We start from the raw sequence: 17,730 nt of genomic DNA, 5'->3' as shown, positions 1-17,730 counted from the left end.
AAGACTTACCTGACACACAAAGTAACTTCACTAAATTTATTTTAAGGATATTGTTTAAAGCATCCAGTATTAGGTTTGACTATTTGCCTATCAATCTGGTATCCCGCATTTGGAGAGAAAGAAGAACATACCCACGTGGTACCCACAAGCGGTCTGTATTTATTTGTTCAGGCTATTGTCAATTCTATGAAATGCCTATGCTGTGGCACAGATTTGATTTTATAAGGCTCTAAAGAAATCAAATTGTGCATTTTAAAACAAATGAAAGGCAGGCAAGGAACTGTGCAGAAGTCTCAAATGTAGTCTTGAGCACCAAAGAAAATGAGAGAGCCAAGACAAGACCACCTTCCAGACATGGTGTAGCTAATTTGGGGCTTTTGAAAAAGCAGAAGAAAACAAGCAGAAACTGTGAACTGGCCTGAGCTGGTTGTACAGAATAAATTAGGTAGATATACATAAGTTAAGACAGTTACCCTGAAGAAAAATCCAAAGTATTTCCTTGCTATAGATGGGCCTTTTTAAGCCTGGAAGGATAAATTACCATGATCATCTTTTTATTTATCTGCATCATCTATCCAATGCAATAAAGATTGATATCGTGGAAGAACTGTTAATCTTGTATATGTATATGGACAAATGCTTTCCCATCTGTGAAACCCATTCTGCTGGGTATGGTTATACTTTTTAAGCCTTCATATCTAGAGGTTTATTATCCTATAAACATTTTTCCACTTGAGGGGACTTCACACTAAACTAACTACAAGAGACACATACCATAACTGCAAAGAGGTTACAAAATAAGGCTGCTCCTAGTTTTCATATTCCCATAGAAACAACAGCCCCCTCAATATAGTATTTTGTGCGGTCACAGAAAACGTGCTTATATGTACCATGAAAAGGATGCAACTACCATTGGGGTTGCCCTGGAAAAAATTACTTCAATTTTCATGAAAGTTATAATTGAAGTAAAAATACTACATCAACAAGTATAATTTCCTATTTGGGGGGTGGGGAGAAGGTCCTGCTGCATTTGAATGAAATTATAGCACTTTCATAGTAAATAAGCCTACATTATCTTCAGTGATTTTGCATTATACAAGCCTCATGCATCTAGTTGCTTTTGTTCTATTACTTTATAAGAAAAAATACTGAAGTACTTTAAGAACTATGCACCTTCCGTCTCTTAGGCCAAACACATATATTTTTTAAATATTTCCTTACAGATAATGTCTTCTAGACTACTCTGTTTTATGCCTTCTCCTTGAGTTTCCACACATGGTGTCAAAAACTGGACAGTGAACTGAGCCCTCTTCATCACTAGGTATTGCAGAATGTCGCTTCTCTTGGTTTATGTAATGACTCTTCTTCCAACGCATCTCAAAGAATTTCCATCTTTTTTCATGATACCACGATGCTGACTCAATCTGTTCATTGATAATAATCAAGTCCTCTTTTACTGTACCATTCACTAGTTAGCGCCCTTTTCATTAGTATTTGATTTCCATTTGTAATCGTGCATTTTGTATTTGTTCCCCAAATTTGATAAGGCTATTTAAAGTATATAATAAATAAGTAAAATCAAACCAAGTGCTTGCAAATTCCCCCAACTCAGCATCAAATTCTGAGTTAAGCATATTCCCTTTTTCTTGAGCCCACAATCAGACTCTGCAAGATCCTACTTGATCACTTACCGTTTGCCACCAGAATGTCTTTCCAAAAAGTTGCTCATTGACTTTGTGGAAATTTCATCTAGACTTTATTTCTAAAATTTATATAGAAAGAATCCTATGCAGGACAGCATGAAGATCTCTATCATAGACAAAATTCAGCACATCTGATTCTTCTTTTCCACCAAGACAGTTACTCTTTCAATGAAGGACATCAGTTTGGTTACACTTGATTTGCTCTTGAAATACTTTTTTGCTTGTTTTGAGTCTTAACGGGCCATAAAACCCACCCCCTGCCAGCCCCAATTCTTACAATTTGATCATTTAGCAGTTTGCTCCATGTCCTTCCAAACAGAGAATAACTTCTAGCGATAGAACAGACAGATTTCTATTAGAGTAGAATACCAGATAAACAGATACGGATACAGTACAGTAGACTGCCAGATTTTTGGTTTTAACTACTACTTTCCCTCTTCTGACCTGCACTTCCTATCAGCTGGCAGGAAATGTGCAAGTTCTCCTCTGAGATCAAAGCAGAGTGTTGAATCCTTCAAGATTGCCCTCCCTTACCTCTCATTTCCCAATTGCACAGTATGCCTTCAGCTTCTCTCTCTTCTTCTGACCTCTAACAGAGCCTGTCCTGTTGTCTTCCACTGTTCCTTGCTGGTTGTTACTGACTTTATTCCCCTTTTGCCTTTCCGACACTTTTCCTATATCCTTGTGCTACCTCTTTATACTCACCTTTAGAAACTGTCTCCACTTTTGATACAAGTATCTTTGACTTGCAAACTTCATAAAACTACTAACAGGCAAAATGGCCTCTTACTACACTTCCCAACCTTCCTCTGTATGAGGATAGCTTGATGATGTGCATTTAATACAATATTTTTTCAATAACAGAGGTCCTTTTTGCTTTGTGGACAAGTGCTTTCCATTCCTGTACCTGCTGGTGGAAACATCAGCAGCACAGCTCTGTTAGTCCTCTACCTTCATCTGGGCAAATGTGATAGCCTAGGTGGAAACATGACCACCCTTTTACCAAAAAAGTCACTTGAATGAATGGAGTACTGACAGTTTCTTTAGAAGGTCTTATTTTGAGACCTCTTCTCCTTACTCAGCTTGTCCTATTCTATGCTTTTCGACATACAAAAATAAAAGGTCAATAAAAGCTTTAAAAGAACTTTAAAATGGCGTTCTTAGATCAGAATTCCTCATTTTGGGACTTAACAGTTTCTCACTGCATCTGAAGTAATTTCTGTGAGGCTACTTCCCAAAGAGACAGGGAGGGGAGAGAAAGTCTCAAGTACCTAAGAACAGCTTGAGTAGGGTAAAAGCCACAGAGTGGACACATTACATGCACCAATTTAGAAAAGAAACAATTTGGTAAAGGCATTATTTTTAGGTGATTTATCTTAAGAATCTCTTGCCTAGAAGGATATTACTGTTAACCTTGCACCCCATCTTTAGAAGGTGCCTCAAGTTCAAAGGCACGGCAAAGTCCAAGGCAATCAAACCAGAATTATAGTCTTGGAGCACACAGAAGTTTTCTTTTGAATCACGGGAGCCATCCAGCTTTTCCTGCTGCACGGATGCCACTCCACTAAGATACATTTTAATGTGCCCTAAAAAGGGCACATTAAAAAAATATATTTCAACAGTACAAAGGTGTTTCTTTCTATTTCCATTGTTGATTCCAGAACCAAAATTTCAGGGCAGAAGGATTTGCTATAGCTACCTAGCTTGTTCCTCTCCATTAAACTTGCCATAAGCCCTCATGTTTGGGAACTTGAGGCCCAAACTCTACATTTGCTGACAATATAGTTCCTCACTTCAAGACTCCATTGTGCCTTGTTGGAAGACTGCTGGTTTTGTTACTGCTGAAGAAAGCACAGTGGGTTTGATCAGCCCAGCAGTCTGAACCTCTGAAGCAAGTCTTGTGCTACCATTTAAAAAAAAAATAAAATTGTAAACACAAGTTCTGAAACAGTCACACATGGAAACATTTTGACCATCCTAATCAACTTTTTATTAAAATCTCTGTCTTTTTTCAGTATCCAATTTATATTTTTCATTTTGTATTTAGCCAAAACTGTGTATCTGATAGACTCTTTAAAGAAAAAAATCATTATTTTCAGCTGATTTAAAACAACTTATTTCCTGACACAGATCAATGTTTCTTTGAACACAGAGCAAATCCTTGAACACGAACCCATGCCTGTATTTTAAACTAACACTGGTACCCTTATTCAAGGTAAAGGATTCCTTGAAAGAGATTAATTTAGACCATAACACTGATGAGGAAAAGGTGCCAAATGAATGCTTCATTGTATTTTTCCATATTTTCACTCTTAAAAAAAAAAAAAAAAAGACTTGGTGAGTTTTTGTAGCCTAAGCTATATACCATATTAATGAGGTTTTCAGACGCTTAAGCAAGATGATTAAACCCCTTCTGAAACTCGGATCAATAGCGAACATTTTAATACCTCTATCATATTAGAGAATTTGAAGAAAGGAGCTGAAACCTAGCACATGCTGTAGCCTTTGAGCTTAGCATTCAACTTTTTCTACACAAATTTTGCCAGAAGAAAAGTCGGGGAGGGGAGAGAGATGGGCAGCGGGGAGGTCGCAGTTCAGATATCCACAGCAGCAGCTTGTTAAGAGCTATAGAGTTAACTTTCAGATTTCTTTCCTGCAGAGCACATTAACTCGATTTATGAACAGATTATGAACACTCCATCACTCCAGAGAAACTAAGGATGTCACGTTCCAGCAGAACTGGGTTTATTGGAGACTGCTATGGTCAAGCACTCAGGGCAAGGAACCTGGCTCTCCCTTGTACCACCTCCACAAGAAAAAAGAGGAACCTGCCCAAGCCAGAGAAAGGAAAAGCTTTGGGGAAATCCCATTGCTGAGTAAAAAGCCGAGTGGAAGGAAGGACCAGAAAAAGAGGAGTGACAGACAACAAAAAATGCAACCAAGTAGGATCCACATAAGAGCCACGGAGGCAGGGCTGAACACAATTATAGGAAAGACATGGCAGAACTCCAAGGTGTATGTACCTAACAGATGCAATACAAATAAGAGGTAGAAAAGAGATGCAGAGAGGACTCTAAACACCAGGAAGCACAGGATTCTCCAGAAACAGGAACCAAAACCCAAAGAACTTTTTGAAACAGACTGCACTAGCTTGTTTCTGTGCCAAGGCCCTAATTACAATGCATTTTTATAGTGCTGCTTTCTGCCTTACCTGTCTAGGTTTTTGTTACTCAAAGAACAACTTACTGCTCCTTTTGATATTTTTTTTTGTCTTTATAGCCACAGGATTATGAAAATAATGCATCTAAGCCACTTTCTATGCCAATTAGCAAGAATTCATAATACCTCATCCTTTAAATGGAGCCAAGCATACACCCAATTAATATTTACAGCCTGCCATTCTATAGGAATAGAGAATTAAACTGCACATCATAAAAACTCTAAAGTGACCATTACACCATGTCCATTTCAAAATCATGGATACAATTAAATATTGCAGATATAGGTACTGGATTTAAAAACCAAGGAATTAATTTGCTGTGGTTAAATTGGGAAAAATCCTTGAATAAAAGCATATTTAAAACATGATTTAGAGAATGCTCAAGATTTCACCAAGTAGATGGATACAGTGGTGAAAAATGTCTGCCACAGCAAGATAACTAAATCCTAATATCTACTCTGCAACAACTCGCTTGCAGTCTCATTTAGCAGACAGTCACCATTATCATCTTTATACGTAATTACTGGAAAGGTGAATTTCCATTAGAAAGCCCATCTGTTTTACATAAAAAGAATAGGTTATACAAGTTTCTGTTCTGAATTTTTCCCCCCAATCATTATTACTAGTAGATAATCAGCAAGTAAATTTCAGTAGCAACTTCATTAATGGATTTTAACTTCATTTTCTGCCTAAGGGACTCAAGAAATTCCAAGAAACAGACACAGAAATGGAAAAGTACCTACACAGAGATGACAGGGAATGTAGGACAGTACCTAGATGGTTACTAATATTCTTTTCAGCATCTTATCCTACTCTTTGTTCCTTTCTCAAATGCAGGTGCAAAAGTTTCCCACTGTATGGGAAGATTTTTTGTCATTAATTTTCAAACAGTTTAAGAAATTAGGACTATGATTATTCTATAGCTGAACTATCAGCCACCAGTATATGAGGCACAATTCAAAACACTGTATCTGTCTTTCCCTTCTAAATTGATGACCATCTGTTTTTACTCAGCAAACTGTTCTCAGTAAGGTAAGCAACAACAAGTATATCCTTACTTTAATCACACTTAAGAAAACTTCCCTCAAATACATTTTTCTTCACATACGGTTATGCTCCAGCTTTTTCCTTACAATGATCTCACAATATAGTAGGAATAAATTATTCTTTCAATCATGAATACTTGTCCCATTACAGAGAAAAGGCAACAAAACAAAGCAGAACACCAGCAGTAAGAAGCCCAACAATCTGCCTGCAAGTCTTGAATCTAACCAACTTTGAAATCCTATCCTTAGCCAGAAATAAGTTTAAAGAAATTTGTTAATATAAAAAGTGAAAGAACAGGTCAACAGGCTCAGACACAAATGTCTTCCCTTCTCCTAGTTCTGGTTTAAATATGCTTCACAAGTCCAGACTCCCATACAGTGTCCTTCTGTGGTGCTCCAGCCTTTTCCTAATGAGAAGTTTTTCTGATTAGGTACAGCAGTGGCCCAAACCATTCTTCTTTTCTAAGAAGGTAAAAGGCCAGCTAACACAAATGGGTTGGTTGAATGAAGTACGATGGTATGTGAATTGTCTAGTAGCAATAGGTGATAATTTAAAAACAAGTTCAGTATTAATCTAACAATAGTTAAGCTTTCATTTTTAGATTACCTTTAAAAGCCAAATTTAATAAAGGTGAAATTTAATGGAAAGATACAACTTTTTTTCTCTTAATGTTCATGTTTTATTTTCTTTATAAAGCAGCACTGCTTCCTTTATTAAATGTCTTAAGTAACTCATATCAGGTATGATAAACTTCTCCTTTTATTCTTTGGAAATGGCTTAGATTCTGTTACTTATCATTAGGACAGCAGAGACCAGGATGATGACTGGCAAATTAAGACCACTTGTGCCTTACCACAAGAAGAGAAAAAATAGGAGTGCTGGGATTGCTGGAGTGAAACAGCTGGGAGAGGTACAGAGGCAGACTCGTGAAGTGTAAAGGTTTAACAGAAATTTAAGTTCCTCAAGTAAATCTTATGGAAAGTTATTCAATTAGAAAGATATTCTTATGATTTCAAATATCTAATAAATATATTTACCTTCCAATCATAAAGCATTTTACTGGGAACTTCAGTACTGAAATAGGTAAAGAATTTCCACTGCTCCCCAAATATTGCGTTAACAAAACTGAAGGAAAAGACCATTTTAAAAAACACAAAATACTCGTGAGCCACCACAGTAATTACAGCAGTAATAACAGTATACAGGAAGCTCTATTTCAAAATGTCTCTTTCTGGAAAACTCTAAATTTAACACAATTGTTTATCTACAAACTATAACACAATTTTATGACATAAAGAGGCATTCCTTTTTGGCAACACTAAGGAATATACCTGCCTGAGCTCCATCCTCCTCCCACAAGTTATTCCTACAGAGAGAATAACTTTTTTTTTGAGAAGAGGTGGTGGCAAAAAAGAGAAAGGAGGGGGGAATCATGATTTTCCCACATTTCCCCGAAATAGTTCTGAGATGCTTTTTTTCCCCCCGCTCTCCATGCTTTGCTTCCCAGCTATAAAAATAATGCTATCATCCATTATGGCAACTTGCACATTTCTATGCAGCACATTATATACTCAGTATTTGATTCTGAAAAACGTTTGCAGTGACAGCACTGGCAAAAGCTAAAAAACAAGTTCTAAAATCAGTCTTCCTAAGAAATCTGTTAGTTTTCTCAGCAACACAAATTTGAACTTTGGCATCTGTTTTCCACATATCTGAATTCTGTGAATATTAGGAATTCTTACACAAGCAAGGACTGAAACTATTGTGTTTGAAGAGAATTCCAGTACCTCAGTATAAACACATTCCATATCCGTTTTTTTTGGGTTTTTGGAGCGTAGTGAGAATACGGCTTCACAATACTCCTCCATTTCTGATTTAATTTCTTTATGGCATGTAAGGGCAGGTTGACTGTAGATTTTCTTTTTAAATAATCCAAAGTGCCACATCGGAAAGGGAGCAAACAGAAAAAAAAATTATATGAATTTAAATTAATCCATCTGGGATTGAGCTATCTGGGTCATCTAGGATCTAACATTTTTTTCTTCCCTGTATACTCCGTAGAGTATGGTCCTTGCCCAAAGCTAAGTCCTGACTGGCTAAATGTAACCTTCTTCCTGTCATGGCAATGACAGCTGGCTCCTGGCTCTGCACAATAAGTCCAAACAATGTATAAAAGCAATTCTTCCTGAAATGTGAATGCCAACAGAATACGCTTGTTTTAGAAAGCTACACCAGGTCTATTTGGTGAACTACACCTCCCAGACTTCACACACCCATGAGAAAAGATTTCCTTCCCACAAAGCTCAAGAACCACGTTACACAATCATTAGTTCCCAAAGCCTCAAACCTACTCAAAGAGCATATGGAGTAAGTACAATTAGCTGCTGCACATAGAATGCTTCAAATGCGTTGATCCCACTTCAGAACTCAAATCCAAACGCTTTGAAAGACAAAAAATGCTATGTAATACACAGACACCTTTTTAACTTAACACAAAACGTAGTATAACAGCTGTGGCCAGGACCTTCCAAATCTGGTGAAAGAAAATTATGTCACTGTAGTGACAATCAATAAACTCATCACTATATTTTGAAATCCTACTTCTTCTTAAAATAATCCATACCAAAGATAATGCATGTGTTTCCAGAAAACAAAACCATTCATCCCTCTGACCGCAGTTTTCTCAAACTGAGCCCTTAAGACAAGATTTTTTAAATCACAATGAAACCATTAGATTCAATCAATCACTGAAGTATGTATGTATTTAAAAACAAACTTAGGACCTTTCCTCTGCTAAAGGTTGATAAAGGCCCAAAATAGTGTATACAAGGCGTTACTTATTTCTGTTTTACCTTAACAATATTTCTTTGTCCAACAGATCTCTCAAGTGGAAGATACAGCTTCATGATGTGCTTACTGTCTCTTAACAGCTAAGTAAGAGGAAACCAATGCCCTATTGTTGTTAACATTTTGCTATTTTGACATGAATTCTCCTATCGTTCCCACTTACTGGCATGGTTCACAGTGTGATTTTGGTGCGTACAAACTACACTTGCTTTCTGAGGAAGCTAAACCAGAACTTCTGCTCCATGTGTACACCAAATTAACTCCACCCCATAACATGGTGTTAGAGCCTAAACCAATAACTTTGCCCCTCAGACATTTTCACCAAGGCTTTGTGGAGAAAATATAGTCTAGATAACCAGAGAAAACCTACTCAGAAGTAAACCCCTCAAATTCATGCTCTACTGCATTAAATTATTTGTCACAGTAAACAAAGCCTAAGACTGTACTATAGTATTAAACATCAAGGACCCTGCAGGTATTTTACCTGTGCTTGCATAAACCTGTTATCTGTATTTTCAATTATATGAGCAAGTGTTCCTCAAATTGCTTCAGAACATGGGATTTCCTTTGACTATCATATCAAAGCACGTATAGTAGCCTTTAGTAAGCTTAAGTAGCTTACTAAAAAATAAGCAAACAAAACCAGTGTCCATGAAGCAACTCTGCAAACTCATCCTGTTTTTTCTTATCCAGGTAGCACATTTTAGCTATTCAGAATTTTGTAGCTGTAGAAATTCCACAACTAGAACTTAGTTAACAATTCTCTTGATAAATGAGGCTGATTAAAATCTAGCTAACTCTACTTTAATTGTGCTGGCTTTACACAGATAAAAAAATAGTAACATTTTATTACTGTTAATGAAGAAAAATCTTCCCAAGACTGCATCAATTTACAAGACTGTATATTAACACAGAGACTTATCTGACCCTTTCACAATATAAATAACAACGTAATTAAATTCAGTTAAACTCTAAGGGTACATTACTCTAAAAGATGCACATTTGTAGAGCCTTTGAAATATCAGCTTTCTTGCCAAAAACACTTTAGAAAGTACTCTCTTGTGTACCACAGAGACTTCTACCATACTTGCTGAAAAGTATTTACAGTAATGACTATCACTCTCCAAGGCCAGGATTTTGTTTACTGTCTTTCTTGGTGAAGAACCGATCAACCATCTTTCCACAGGAATCACTGCAATGTCATCAGACATTACAGCTCCAGAACAATTACTGTGGCAAGATAGGAGTATCTCCTCCCGTGAGCAGAGCAGCACACTGCCTTCACACAGTACATGCACCCTCGGGAGGAAAGCGAAGAGACAACAGACCTTCAGTGTTACCTATTTGTCTCTCTAGATCTGCTGCTTCATCTGGTGTTGCACGTGGGAGGACACCAGGATCACTGAAACTAGTACGCAGCAGGGTCCCCATCACGAAAAAGAAAAGAATCCCACCAATTGCAGGTATAGCAGGTGTAATCTTCTCCGACAAATATGGACAACTGGAAAAAGAAAAAAGATAAAACATAATCAATAATACACAGTGCAACTTGCTCTCGAAAACTGTTTACCATTATAAATGCATATGAAGAATTCACTTTCTTCTATTGATACGTTACTTGTCTTGGAACGTTTATTGAAGCTGAAATTTCTGTTTATGTGTTCATCACACTTTGAAATTTCTCATAATCTGTTTAATATAATAAAGGTCCAAATAGTATAATAATGACCTCAGTAATATGCAATAGTAATTTACAAAAGAAAATGTTTTTATTACAGGCTATTATAAGTACATACATTTGTTCATCTATTGCTCAATTATGTAAAGAAAATTGAGGGGAGGGGAAGGGCAAATAATCTGAAGATATTCAGCAATAAAATGCAAAGAACATAACATGATGAAATAAGCCATACTGAAACAAGGTAATTAAGTCTATAAAATGAATTTATCATCCATCACAAAGATGGTGCTCAAGAACTTACACCTGTGACACATTTCCTTAATAGCCTTAGTAAATATCAATATTATAGCACGACTACTGGTTCTCTTTCTTAATCTATTTCTTATAACTTGGTAAGCTTGTTTACTCATTTACAAAGCAAGACAAGTACAAACAACAGTGCAACACACCTGGAAACATACAATCCAGCTGCAATATCAACAGCCCTTTACCAGCACAAAAAAAAGGCTCTACGGTTACCAGACTTACAATATACACATAGGGCTTAAGATTGGATCACAGTTTTAGCAAGTTTTCCTCTATGCTTCACATGTAATAAAAACAAAATGGACAGAAGCATTGGAATCTAAACAACACACAAATGTAAATATCTCTTTACAGCTGTGCAAAAAGAGAGCATATGAACACTTTGACATTACACAGTATAACACTCCCGTTAATCCGAGTCATACAATAAGCACTGCAGGGCCTTAGAAAACACAGAGGCTGAAGACTCTCTTCAAAGCTTTGATATGAAGTAGAGGGGACAAAACACACAGATGGCTTCATGCATTTCTGACGTCTGCATGCAAAGTCATAAAATAAGCCTAAAACCAACATAAGTTGAAAATCATCAAGTTCTAGGCCTTAGGGCTTCGTTTGAAGCTTCTAAGTATCAATCAAGCTTAATTAACGTAGTCTTCCCTGTTTCTGCTGACTGCCTTACATGATCATTCAGACGTGCAAGCTTTTGCACTGCAAGTCAGTTAACCTCGATGGAATGTTAACTCTGAGCAAGTGATGACAATGTCAACTTCACTGTCCATCACTTCTGCTGACAAGATGGCGAGAGAATGGAAACACTTTTCATACCAGCGACCACGTACCAAGCATTTATCTCCCTGCATAATCCTGTTACATGTACTTGGCTGTTCCATAGAACGCCGCGGGTTTCACCGATGCAGTGAGTCCAAACGCATTACACGGCACATCATACCATCACTGTGAGTGGAATTCATCTTTTGCCCTACATCAATGTAATATTACAGGTGTAACAAGTTACAAAAGATTAAAGAGACAACTCGGTATAAAAAAAAAAAAAAAAACCGTGAGGGGCAAGAGATAGTGCAGTTTCACATAATGAATAGACTTTAAATACTAGGAAACGTACTTCAGATGCACATTTCTAGAAAATCTGTTTCAGTGCTAACTAAAGGAAGCAGCAGCAAGACAGCTGGTAGATATAAGCCTTGGTCCCTTCATGTCAGAGAAGTCAGAGTGAACAACCAAAGAGAAGCTTTCATACCACATAAGCGTCGTACTGCTCATTTTATTTCTTGCCACAAAGGATTACTGAAATCAAAACTACTGTAATATGCTCAGACAAGAGTACAAATAGGCTGCAAGAACGTATTTTAAAAGGATTATGGAGAACATGTACATTAATGAACACTAAATATAGCACAGTGCTATTACTCTTCTATTGCATTATTCATTACACATACCAAAGAAATTGCAACTGTGATGAAGTCTGTTGACCAAACAAGAGCTGTATGTGTGCATAAGGTATCATGAGATAATCTCAGGGCAGCACAGTACGCGCAATACAATTTAGACAGGTGCCAACGCAAAACCAGCAATGGCGTCTACATAATGAACTTAAATTCTCAATGATGCTCAGACGTCAGAAACCTAAGGGCCATCATGACAGTGACATGTTTTGCTTCAACAAAAATTTCATAGAGAATCAGCAGAAAGAGCAAATTCCTGCACTGAAATACTAAGAAAGCCTTGCATTGCTGAAAAGTGATGATGTCATTATAGTACAAAAGCATAAAAATGTTTATCTCTGCTTTGCTGAACCAAGTCCATCTGCAGTGAAAGAAACCCAGCAACCACTCTCAAAGCCCTGCACACTCTTCACCATAGGCAAGTGTAAGGTAATCTGCTTTGTCTAAAGGTGTTTTCAGGGTTTAACACCCTGTATTTGATCAACTTTGACTTGGAATTACTTCTGTAATAACATAGAAAAGACCAAAGATGTCATCTTTGGCAACTAATGCTCCACCTAATGCGAAATTATTTCAAGCTGAGAAACCAGCACTTACAGATTCAGACAGTAAGCTTCGGCAGGACCATTCAATCTAGTCTGATTTACTTATGAACAGACATATATCATTACAGAGGCCTGCAGAGAGCTCAATGATATCTATCATTTTAAAAGGTCCAATTAATTTTTCAAATTCCTGTCAATTATATTTAAAAAAATAGATACTGTATACAGTACTTTTTTCTTTATGTCTGTATTAAAAAAAAAACACAACCAAAAAAACCCAGGCAAAAACCCCCTTAATATCTCATGGGTTATTAAAAAATGCACTAGAAGTGGTTTCAAATTAAAAAAGTGGATTTTAGCTTAAAACTGTCAATACATCTGTGGAAATGCACTTTATATTCATATAACTTACATTTGCATGTTTATATAACAAATGTATTCGTACTGTTATGTTAAATCAATATTATTTTAAACAATTTGTTTTAGTGTTGCTACTTTTGGAATTATCAAATACTGTACACAGAAAGAGATTATTCCTAATATTTGCTCAAAATCCTTAATTAATTTGCTTCAAATGAATTGCATCACTTCAGGCATCAGCTTTCCTCAGTTATTAGAATAAATATCTTTCTTGGATGGTATTTTCAGTGAGTTCTTAAAGTAAGTATTAGCAGGTGTTTCCTGACAGCAAACTTCAGAACTTTGATGCAGAGGCACTCCCCGTGCAGAGGACCGTCCGTCTGCAGCACCACTTACGATAAAACAACATAGAGCTCCAGAACAAATCTCTGTCCTACTGCAGAGCAAGCAGTGACAAACCTTTTAAAATAAGCACTTGGTAACTACTAGATGTGAACTGACATCTTCCGTTTACATCTTAGACACAGTGCAACAATTGTCCTTAATTGGTGTCTGTAATGATAGCAAGTACCGCCTAGGTCCACCCCAGAAAACAGATTTTTAGGAAGAATTACTTGACCATAGAACCCACTAGAAATTGTTATGTGGAAGTAGCTTCTTCAGAAAGTAATGTTTGGATTTGTGCATAGCAACCAGAAACAACCTGAACTTTTGATTTAATTAATAGAGGTGCTTCATACAAATCAGCACTGCTTTTTGCTTGGTTTCTCAGCTGCTTTTTTGAAGCATCATGTGAAAGCTCGCATGAGCGTAGGAGGGAAATAAAATCTGCTGGAAGACTAGTCTGTCACAGCCAGATAAAAATAAAAACACAATGGCATTTAAGAGATAATTATCAAGCATCACCCCCATAAACGAAGGATGCAGGGGAACAACAAAAGTAATTCTTACCACCCAGCAGCCCTCTTAGCTGTGTATCCATGCTCTCTGTGGCTACCGAGATCAGCAGAAAAATACACATAGTATTGTATTGAAGAGCACACACAGTGAGAGTCCTGCAACTTTCAAGCTCTTTCATTAGAAAAGGGGGGGCAGGGGGGGAGAAGCCTCCTTAAGGTCTTTCCAGGAAAGATGAAGGCTCTCCTGAGCAGTTCACTGCCAGTTGTTGTTATTCTCTGATGGGGAGATACAGTAACTGACAAATCTATCCAGTAGGGATAATGGGGATTTGGAGAGAGTCTTACTTGGAAAGAAGCTAACCCTGTAGTTACAAAAAACCCCATCAATAATACAGCCACTTACTAAAGAGCACAAAAAAGAAAGGGTTTTATACCTATGAGAACCTGGAGAGCTTGCTTCTATTTGCTAAACTGGCGGGCAGAAAACAATAAAAGTAGAGATTTTATACAAAGATGTAGTATCCAACACACTTAATTACACTAATTAAAAAAAACAAACCAAGAAAAACCAACCATGCCTGTTCATCTTCCTACATCATCAACTTAATTCACATTTCTGCAGGTATTGCCTATTTACTATACCAGTAGCTACTGGTGTGCAGGTGGTGCCCAACACAAAGAGAGGTGGCTCGCGCTGCGAACCCTGCGCTCGGTTCCACATATTACAAGTTAACATCTGAATGAGACTGTGCTGCTTTCTTTAAACTAATCTAAAGAGATTGTTTTTTGTCCTTCCACTCTTATTTACAGCTCCTCTCAGCTTTTCATTCCTTTCAAATCTACCACATCATTGCTCCAAGTCACTCGGTCCCAAACTTCTGACCTTACACCAACACAAAACTTCATCAGGTTTTTTTGTGAGTCAAGTTAGTTTATTAAAATGTACGAAAATGACACCATTTTGTTGACTTCTTTTTCCACCTCTTTAACAATTCAAATATGCACTTGGAAAGGAGCGTTGATATCAGCACAAGGCAAGAGAGACAGAAGCACACACAAAAACTAGAAGGAGAAGAAAACTGGGATGGAGGGAGGAGCCCTCCATTTCAGCAGCTGTCAGTAAGGTTTTCATGCAGATCCCTGCCTCTTGTGAAACCACATTCTAACCTTGACCTCTTTCATTTTAGAGATGGCCGCAGAATACCCATACAGATAGATTAAAGGCAAATCAAGACTCTGGGCTAGAAGAACAAAAACGGCTTACAATTTACTTTTCTAATGACAAGTTACCAGTTTAAAGAAAGCAGCCAAAGATGTGAGCATAGACCACAACACAGTGGAAGATGCAAGGATGGGCAAAACACGAGCGCACAGCAAGGACTTTAAAGGCTGCTGCCTGACAAAGGCAGTAGGAAGAAAAATGGGACAAAGAGAATGATCAGCGTGAAATAATTTCACTGCTGTAGGGTTTGCAGGGTTCTCACTGTTTACTTGTTTTCCAGCAGAATCTCAACTAGACAACAACTACATTTCACTTTGCTGTTGGGAAAAGTGTTGGCAAAGTATAAGGAGGTATAAAAAGAATCACAGAAGCACTTTTAAAGACTGCACTGTGGATTCTCACATATAACACAGGCTTCAACCTGCTACAGATAACTTCAAAGGTACTGTACCTATGACATTTAACACTCAGAATTGTAAGAAGCATGGTATAAATTTTCTCATTGTATAGCTGTAGCTAATGCAGAAAATAATACCACAGAAAAGAATACATAACTAATTTAAAGACTAGAAGAATAATAAGAAAAAAGAATGTTTGAATGTACCAGTTCTCCAGTCAGTATTTTTTGGGATGCTCATATGTTTACACCTCCACCCCCACCCTCAAATCCCAGCATCCTACAACCACCTCTTTGAGAGGACCTTATTTTAAAGTTAAGGTGAAGAGACTCTTAAGAAAGCTCTGACACAAGAAAAAGGTTATAATAGGAAACAACTTGCAGTGCATTAACTAGTTAATTCTTCACAAGCATGCTGTTGGCACGCAGAAAATGTGTTGTAATTTGAGTATAGATTAGTCCAAATAACATTACATGAAATGCCTAACAAGATTAGCTAGGGAAGTTCTGCATTAGTTTCCTATATCTGCCTAGTTCTTTTGTACAGCCTTTAAAATTCCTATTAGAATTTTCAAGAGATATTAAGGAAACCACAAACTAATTTCAATGTGATTTGAAATTTGCTTTTAAAAAATTGATTTATTTCGTTATTCGTTTGTATGTTTTTAACTACTTTTTAACATCATACACTCCCTCATTTCTGAATGGTCAATCAGTTTCAAATACTTATTTAATAAAATACAAGACAAAAATCACTCTTCTAATACTTGCTTCATTTCAAATCCAGGAAATTCGGAATGCTGCAAACATGTCAAGACTACAGAAAAGACAACAGCTAGCAAACAAAAGGCAGAATGAGAGCAGGAAGGGAAGAAATAGGCAAAATATTACCTCCTCCTCAGTTTGATAATCTAAAATATTATACCCTAATCATAATGCAGATTTATTGAATGGTCTCAGACAAGAAGCATTTAACCTTGTTTGAATGCTTTACTAGTTTATTCTACATTTTATGGTATTGGATACATCTTACTTTTTTTTTCCTGTATTTGTTATATTGCTTGGAGATAACTTAATTTTTATTCTAATTAAAAATACATTTTAAGTGGGAACACATACAGAATAAAAGTAATTATATTGTGTACCTAAGTGTCCCAGCCTCTATCAGCACTTAGAAATTATTACTTGAAACAAAGAAGGTTAATATGACGAAATCATACAGATTACAGAACAGCATGATCCTTAAACCTAATAAATTAAGTACTTCAGAAGTTCTCTCAAACCTAGCACAAAATAAAATTAGCTTAACGTTACCCTGAACAGCAAAAGCTCAACAACCAGTCTTCAAAGTTTCATGTGAAAACCTGACACGGTTTGGTCTTTAAAAGCTGGTGCCAAAACACATGAGCGATCACCAAGAATGAAAGACTGCAGGGAGCTCTCTCTCCCCTGCTCAAACCAGCAAGTGTCCGATGGAACTCCTAGCAGCACTGACTCCATTAAATTGTAGTGCATTACCATTGAAATCCGATTTACACAGGCTGGATTTGGATGTAGGAGTTTAGATGAAATTAAGCAAGCAGTGTTGATTATGAAATTGTATAAGATAACCACAAACTCCCTCCTACAAGTAAAGATCTTAAGGGTTTAATGCAGCAGATATGCAACAATCAAAGTAACATCCTTGCGTAACCTCCCAATTTTTATTGCTACATGAATTAACTCTAATGATCCACTGTCAAACTTCAAGGCTGGGATAGATAAAATGCATAATGCAAAAAGAACCCGTCTGCAAAACAGATGTGGTGGTTACTGTAGTTCCTACAAGGGCAACTAAATTTTGCTTTGTTATACAGAGAAGGAACTTTGTTTTACAAGACACAATCTCTAAAATTTTGATTGCATCAACTGTTGGCCAGAACTTTCCAAGCAAGGTAGTAAGAAAATGGGGAATATCTAATGAACTACGTATCAAGAGCCTGAGTCTTACCAAATAATCAGTTTCCTTACAAAAGTCCAACACAAGTATGACATATCCTC

The 17,730-nt window shown here is 36.9% G+C and overlaps 1 protein-coding gene across 7 annotated transcripts in view; it reads right to left on the bottom strand.

The window, feature by feature from the left end:
* ZDHHC14 (zinc finger DHHC-type palmitoyltransferase 14) overlaps positions 1-17,730 on the bottom strand; it is a 117,350-nt gene that overhangs the window by 44,856 nt on the left and 54,764 nt on the right. For 4 of the 7 annotated variants that reach the window (XM_054197312.1, XM_054197306.1, XM_054197308.1 and 1 more), the window contains exon 2: positions 10,146-10,318. In XM_054197312.1, the coding sequence (XP_054053287.1) occupies positions 10,146-10,318 (173 nt within the window). The remainder of the gene's footprint in view (positions 1-10,145; positions 10,319-17,730) is intronic. The other 3 variants (XM_054197307.1, XM_054197310.1, XM_054197311.1) reach the window with 1 other exon arrangement.

The sequence above is a fragment of the Rissa tridactyla genome, chromosome 3, assembly GCF_028500815.1.
Source record: "Rissa tridactyla isolate bRisTri1 chromosome 3, bRisTri1.patW.cur.20221130, whole genome shotgun sequence".
Classification (NCBI taxonomy): Eukaryota; Metazoa; Chordata; class Aves; order Charadriiformes; family Laridae; genus Rissa; species Rissa tridactyla.
This window is presented reverse-complemented; position numbering and strand designations above follow the sequence as displayed.